The 7,007-nt window shown below is 37.1% G+C and overlaps 3 protein-coding genes across 6 annotated transcripts; 1 reads left to right on the forward strand and 2 right to left on the reverse strand.

The window, feature by feature from the left end:
• Positions 1-284: 284 nt before the first annotated feature.
• Positions 285-3,518, forward strand: LOC105696053 (sodium/potassium-transporting ATPase subunit alpha-2-like). The gene has a single exon (XM_012418209.1). The coding sequence runs from the start codon at positions 434-436 to the stop codon at positions 3,500-3,502; it is 3,069 nt and encodes a 1,022-aa protein (XP_012273632.1). The 5' UTR covers positions 285-433; the 3' UTR covers positions 3,503-3,518.
• LOC105696060 (dual specificity mitogen-activated protein kinase kinase dSOR1) lies at positions 1,934-5,244 on the reverse strand. Of its 4 annotated transcripts, none has more exons than XM_023433755.1 (5): positions 4,631-5,236; positions 4,301-4,526; positions 4,068-4,180; positions 3,869-3,980; positions 1,934-2,024 (listed from the first exon to the last, which is right to left on the reverse strand). In XM_023433755.1, exons 1-5 carry the CDS (start codon positions 4,750-4,752, stop codon positions 2,013-2,015), a joined length of 585 nt encoding a protein of 194 aa, XP_023289523.1. In that variant the 5' UTR covers positions 4,753-5,236; the 3' UTR covers positions 1,934-2,012. The 4 variants fall into 4 exon arrangements, with proteins under 4 accessions (XP_023289523.1, XP_023289522.1, XP_023289521.1 ...); XM_023433754.1 differs by lacking the exon at positions 1,934-2,024 and adding an exon at positions 3,397-3,522; XM_023433753.1 differs by lacking the exon at positions 1,934-2,024 and having other exon boundaries at positions 3,737-3,980; positions 4,631-4,823; positions 5,152-5,244.
• A 26-nt stretch (positions 5,245-5,270) lies between these two features.
• LOC111674254 (dual specificity mitogen-activated protein kinase kinase dSOR1-like) lies at positions 5,271-6,571 on the reverse strand (the record flags this gene model as incomplete). The annotated part of the gene is made up of 3 exons (XM_023433756.1): positions 5,271-5,329; positions 6,094-6,307; positions 6,395-6,571. Coding segments are annotated over 3 exons (450 nt in total), but the record flags the coding sequence as incomplete, so codon positions are not given.
• Positions 6,572-7,007: the final 436 nt, after the last annotated feature.

Here is a 7,007-nt window from a genome sequence, read left to right on the forward strand (position 1 = left end):
GTAAAGAGCGCTTCCAGAATATATATGTAACAATTGTTTTGAATAAAGTTTCATTAAAATAAAATGTTATTTTTTTTAAACTCAATTTTAATGTTTGAGTAAAATTGACTCATTTCAGGCAAAATAGGTACATACCCAACATCCGGCAATCTCGTGTTAATTCTTATATCGTTAGACGAGATATTTGTTTTCTTTTTTAATACCTAATTCATGCCTTTGAAATACTCTTTAAACAAAGGTATTCGTTGACAAGAATACGTATTAAAAAAACATCCTGTTTAAAGTATGCCCCGTTTGATCGAGTTGGCGATGAAACAAAACAGTTCACCAAACCAGAAGCATGTATACTAATTGCACCATTGGCAAGTTATTTGCCAAAAAATAACTTAATTTGTATATTTCGTAGATAAGTGATAGCTCAGATATCTATAAGATGCAGCCCACTGTATCCAAAGTTTCACAGCTGAAGCGTGCATCTTCGATGCACGTCCACAAAAAGAAGCTCAACGAGGAAGAACTCGATGCTCTCCACGCGGAATTCGAGACGAAAGATCATACGATCCCAATTCGAGTGCTTTGCCAAAAATTGAAAACAAATCTAACCAGGGGATTGAGTGAAGAAACAGCTGCCGAAATTTTGCTACAAGATGGACCTAACTCCTTAACGCCACCCAAAGTCACTCCGGAATGGATAAAGTTCCTGAGCTGCACGTTTAAAGGTTTCGCAGGCCTACTATGGGGATGTGGAGGATTATGTTTCATATTGTATGCCGTAGGCGAATTGATGCACCACGAGGAAGAGGCAGGTATCGAGTGGCTAGGTGTAATAATCTGTACAATATGCATAATATCGGGTCTCTTCAGTTACACCCAACAAACGAAAAACGCCAAGATCATGGAATCGTTCACTCAAATGGTTCCTTCCTTTGCCGTCGTCATCCGAGATGGGAAGCGAATGCAAATACCTACCGAAGAAGTGGTGATAGGTGATTTAATAGAGATCGGTATCGGGGACAAGATTCCTGCAGACATTAGGATCATCGCAAGCACGGGTCTCAGGGTAGAAAATTCAAGCCTCACCGGAGAGAGCGAGCCATTGAGTCGTACGGAATATCCCACTGACAATAACCCTTTAGAATCGAAAAATATTGCATTTTTCTCTTCCTTCGCAGTAGCTGGGGAGGGTAAAGGTATAGCCATCGCAACAGGCGACAAGACGATGATTGGTCGTCTGGCAGTTTTAACGGCACAGCTTAAAAAAACGGACACTCCAATCGCCAAGGAAATAGCTCACTTTGTTAACATCATCGTCAGCATGGCCATCCTCTGTGGTTGTTTCTTTTTCATATTATCACTAGCCATGGAGTCTAGCATTATAAAAGCGTTTACATATTTAGTAGGGATTTTAATAGCCAATGTACCCGAAGTGTTGCTCGTTACGGTGACAACGAGTCTTACGTTGACCGCCAAGAAGATGGCTAAGAAAAACTGCTTGGTGAAAAACCTCGAAGCAGTGGAGACTCTTGGTTCCACATCCATCATCTGTTCGGATAAAACGGGCACGCTTACGCAAAATAAGATGACGGTATCTCATCTAAATGTCGGTGGTGTACGATATAAGGTACCCTCTGATCAACAACTGGGCGCTGAGAGGGATCTTCTTTTGGAGAAGCCGGCATTTAACGTGCTCATCAAGGATGCCACACTCTGTCTGAGAGCTGAGTTCAAAGCAGATTCATCTATATTTCTGCGCGTAGAAGAGCGCGAAGTTCTTGGCGACGCTTCCGAAACGGGGATCCTCAAATTTTGTGAACACATTCACGAGACGAGGAAATTCCGCAGTCAGCATGCCAAAGTTGCGGAAATTCCCTTCAATTCGACTGCGAAGTATCAGCTGTCTATACACCTGGACGTCGATGGGTATGTCTTGGTAATGAAGGGGGCACCCGAGGTTGTCCTAGATTTTTGCAATTCAGTATTACAACTCAATGGGCAGACTGCATCGATGACTCCTATGGATCTGTCTGAGATTAGAAAGACATGTATGGAATTAGGATACCTTGGAGAACGTGTCCTTGCATATTGCGACCTCGCGCTTTCTAATTCTTCTTATGGAGCTAAGTATGAATTTAATACAGAGAGACCGGAAGAATATAATTTCCCGGTGAAGGGCTATAGGTTTGTAGGATTGATAAGTTTGATAGACCCTCCAAGGGCAACAGTCCCAGATGCGGTACACAAGTGTCGCACTGCTGGTATTAAGGTAATAATGGTCACGGGAGACCATCCTGTTACTGCAATGGCTATTGCTAAGAAGGTTGGAATCATCGGAGAAGGTCACGAAACTAGGTACGAGAAAGCACTTTTGCTTAATAAATCCTATTCTCAGATTACAGAAGACGAGCAGCAGTTAGCAATCGTAGTCACAGGTGGAGAACTTAGGAACATGGGCAGCGAAGACTTAGACCGTATCCTGAGAAACTATGGGGAGATTGTATTTGCACGCACTTCACCACAACAGAAACTGTTGATAGTAGAAAGCTGTCAAAGATTAGGAGAAGTCGTAGCAGTCACTGGAGATGGTGTCAACGATTCACCAGCATTAAGGAAGGCTGATATTGGCATCGCCATGGGTATTACTGGATCTGACGTTGCAAAGAATGCTGCCGACATGATTCTGATGGATGACAACTTTGCCTCTATCGTAATTGGGATCGAAGAAGGTAGATTGATCTTTGACAATCTGAAGAAATCCATAGCGTATACATTGACTTCCAGTGTTCCGGAGATGTTACCTATACTCGTTAGCATAATAATGTCAATTCCTTTGCCATTTGTTATCGAGATGGTGTTATGTGTCGATGTGGGTACTGATCTAATACCTGCAATAGCTTTAGCGTATGAAAAACCAGAATCTGATATCATGAAAAGAGCTCCAAGAAATCCACAATATGACAAGCTTGTCAACAAGAGATTAATATCCATGACCTATGGACAGATTGGAATGACTCAAGCAGTCGCAGGTTTCTACTCTTACTTCGTTATTCTTGCTTTCAATGGATTTCTTCCAAAGGATCTGTTTGGTTTAAGAAAAGCTTGGGATTCTAAATCGATTAATGATCTGGTGGATTCTTATGGTCAAACCTGGAATTATAAAAATAGAATGGATCTACTCAACGAAGCACGTACTGGTTACTTCATATCTATCGTCATTCTACAAATGGTAGATCTTATCATTTGCAAGACCAGGCGTAACTCCATTTTCCAACAAGGAATGAATAACTGGTTTCTTAATTTTTCAATTGTATTTGAAGTTGTTCTTACAGGGATTTTACTTTACGTACCAGGAATGAATAAGGTTATAAAAACAATGCCTTTAGATGCCTTTTGGTATTGGCCTTGCTTACCATACGCCATATTTCTCTGGGTTTACGATGAAATCAGAAGATTAATAATTCGTATATATCCAAATGGATGCGTTGAAAAAGAAACCTATTACTGATAATCCGACTTTTGTACGATCTAAATGAAATTCATACTTTTTTAGCTACAAAGTAAAATAATACTATCTCTTTAGAAGCACGTAAATTGGACATCAAACTAGTCTTTAATGCGAAGTCAATTTAAATTGACTGATCTTTTAGTCACAGATATATCTATATAACTACATATTCAAATAGACTATATAATAGAAACTGATAAACCTTTGTACAATGTATCAGTGGCAAATATTCTCCTTACTTCTACTGTACAGTAAATTTGTTACTCATTGAATGAATTATATAAGGTTAGACAATAAATAAAAATATAACTTCTAATTGACAGAAGTTTATAATAACGATAGAATAATACACAGTAATTTACGTACCGCCAAAGTAATGGTTCCTAAAATAGGCTCAGGTATTCTTCCTGCTTTTTTCAATATAAGATCCAACGATCCACCATCCATGTATTCCATGCATATGCTGATCTCACCATCACTAATTAACAACAAAACATATTTGAGATAAAAAGTATAAAAATGAGTGTACTTATATCATTACATATTATGCTTTGAAAGACTATACCTGTAAAATGCACCATAGAAACCAACTATGTGCGCAAAGTTACATTCGTGAAGAACTTTTAACTCTCTAATAATTTGTTTCTTTATAGCTGGTTTGACCTCCAAATGAATCAACTAAACAAAGAGATGATAATGTTTATAATCCTGGTAAAATATGCTTACAAAATGAATAACCTATAGCCTTTTCATACGTGCAACCAAATATTAATCCCACGGCATCATATGGAAAATTACCTTTCTTGCCATGATTAATCCATATTTTTTATGTCTGACTTTCATTACGACGCCACCGTTACCAGCACCTAATTCTCCAAGTTTTTCAAAATCTTCATCGCATAGTTCTCCAACTTTCTCCTTTTGGCCTAAAAAGCTTTTCAATCTTTTACGTTGTTCTTCGTCCATTTCCAGTTCTTCCAATCTTTCCTGAATCGCATCTATACTCATTTTACCCATTACACCACTGTAACCGGAAAAAAAAATAAAAAGTTAATAATAGCAAAAGAATTATTTACTCCAAAGCAATAAACAGGAAAAATGTATTGAACGATCGTTGTTCATACTTACTCTGGTATTACCGAAGGTTCGGAATATGTAGGAAGTGGCGGAACTGGTGGCGAAGGCGATACTGCCGGCACTGGCTCGATGGAACCAGGTGGTAGCGTCAGGTTCAATTTGTTTTTTGACATTTGTCTGACTTTATTGGCCGGAAGAAAACAATTAAAGCCCCTTGCAAAGGCGATGTAAAAAGGAACAAGTTCTGTTGCAAAAAAGGATTATTCACACGAGTTAAAAGATTTTCAGAAAATGTTTATAATTTTGCCTTATTCTAGTTACTACGATCAACTTTTGTAGCTATTTAACTTTATTCGTCGTGCTGGCGTATAGTCTTTTTTAGCGTCTTTTTTATAGCTGTACGCGATTCGGTTAAATCAAGCTGTCAAGTGACAGTCTGTCACTGCACCGGATTCTCTTAATGATTCGATCTACACAGGTTACTGACTGTCTAGGAAATGCTCAGTGACAGATCATCAAATATCTGGAGACGACAGAACGTAACATTTTGTTGTAAGAAAAATTGCACTAACTACAAAAACAAGGTTATCTGGACGACTTTTCTTGTTTCATCGTTAAATAGCAGGGGGTGACACTTCCATGTATTGGAGGGTAACACCAGAGAGAAGATCAGGGGTCTGACACTCGCATGTTATTCTTCGAGACCAGTGTTTGCAGCGACCTCTGGATCAATAGTACCGGAAGTATGAACTAGCAAATTTCCCGCCATAAATTTAAATTGAATGAAATTCAGAAATTGTTATTTAAGAAAAAATGATCTAATATTACTGGAAATTTTGCAGTTAATAAGGTTAGGTAACTTATTAGCTGAAAATCTCACAGATATAATAATTTCTTTAANTGGTACTTGACAATAGTTAGATATTAAATGACAAATCAGACTTTCAATGAAATTATGTAATGATGAACTATCTGATTTTATTTAAAGACAATTAGGATTTCATTCGACTAGCAAACAATGACTGATAATGTATATACGCGTATGAATTAAAGTCACATTTTTTCATACGAGTAGCAAACAAAATATGACATGTATTAATCCTATGATATTTGACGATGAATTATGACAATGACGATGACGATGATGTAATAAAATAAATGACAGCACCAATGTAGTTCTGTTTTGTTACAAATATGTGCTGCATATACACAGTAATACCAGGACAGTAACATAATGTAAGATGAGAGTAACAAGGTTACGCTACATTTATATAGATATGATAGTAACAAACGTTATGTAACCTATTAGTTCCATGTTACATAATTGTTAAGTTACTGCATTGTAACAAATGTCATGTAACTAGTTAGTTTTAAATGACGTAACTGTTAGGTTATTACATTGTAACAAACGTTATGTTATTTGTTAGTTTTAAATTACATAACTGTTAGGTTTGGTGTTCAGTGGGTCTGGGCTTCTATGGAGACTTCTGAATTCTTTGGTTTGGAAAACTTACTGTGAGTTGGTGATTGCGTCATTGGGGTGGAAAGACTATTTGTCGCTGCGTTTTCCTTAGGAGTCTGGCATAATTGCGAGCCAAAAATTGAAGCTAAAGTTTTTGCATCCGGAGGAGGTATTGGATACATACCAATGGCCATTTCAACGAGTGACAGGCCAAGGGACCAAATGTCACTTTGTACAGAATAATGAGTACCTTGCAACCTTTCTGGCTTGAAATCAGAAAATTAAAATATTACAGCTACTATTTATACAGTAATCAGCTTTTCTTTTAATGCGTAAACATGCATTTAACATACCGACATATAACTTCTGGTACCAACAAATGAGTTAGCCATGGAATCAATCAATTGTCCGGAGACTCCAAAGTCACAAATCTTAATCTCTCCAGCGCTATTAACTAATATATTACTTGGTTTTACATCTCGGTGCATAATAGCATGCTTGTCACGTAAATAACTCAATCCCTTGAGTACCTGCTCAATGAAAAAGTAACAGTACAGTATTAGAACAATAAATTGATATTTGTCACGAATATTTCGAACAACACCTCACTTAAATAATTTAACACTAGATTGCCGGAACGAGTCAATTTGACTCATTTACGATTTCATTGCTATATATATATAGAAAAACTTAAATAATTTATTTTTTAATAAAATTATGAAATGTATAGAAATGCTAATTCCTTTCTCTCCCCCCTCCTTAGTTACCAAAATCCATATGTGCTATACCTATTTTGACGGATGTGAGTCAAATTGATTCATTAAATATTTTTAAAGTTGGTCGTTTTACCCACATGTAACTTATTTCTTGTCTATAGAAATTTTTTGTAAACAATCTGATTCGATAGTTTTCATGTTCAAACTTGTAAATTTTCTAGTTAGATATCTGTTGTAAATTTGCACGTTC

The sequence above is a fragment of the Orussus abietinus genome, unplaced genomic scaffold (genome assembly GCF_000612105.2).
Source record: "Orussus abietinus isolate OABI.00-Male unplaced genomic scaffold, Oabi_2.0 scaffold1293, whole genome shotgun sequence".
Lineage (NCBI taxonomy): Eukaryota > Metazoa > Arthropoda > Insecta > Hymenoptera > Orussidae > Orussus > Orussus abietinus.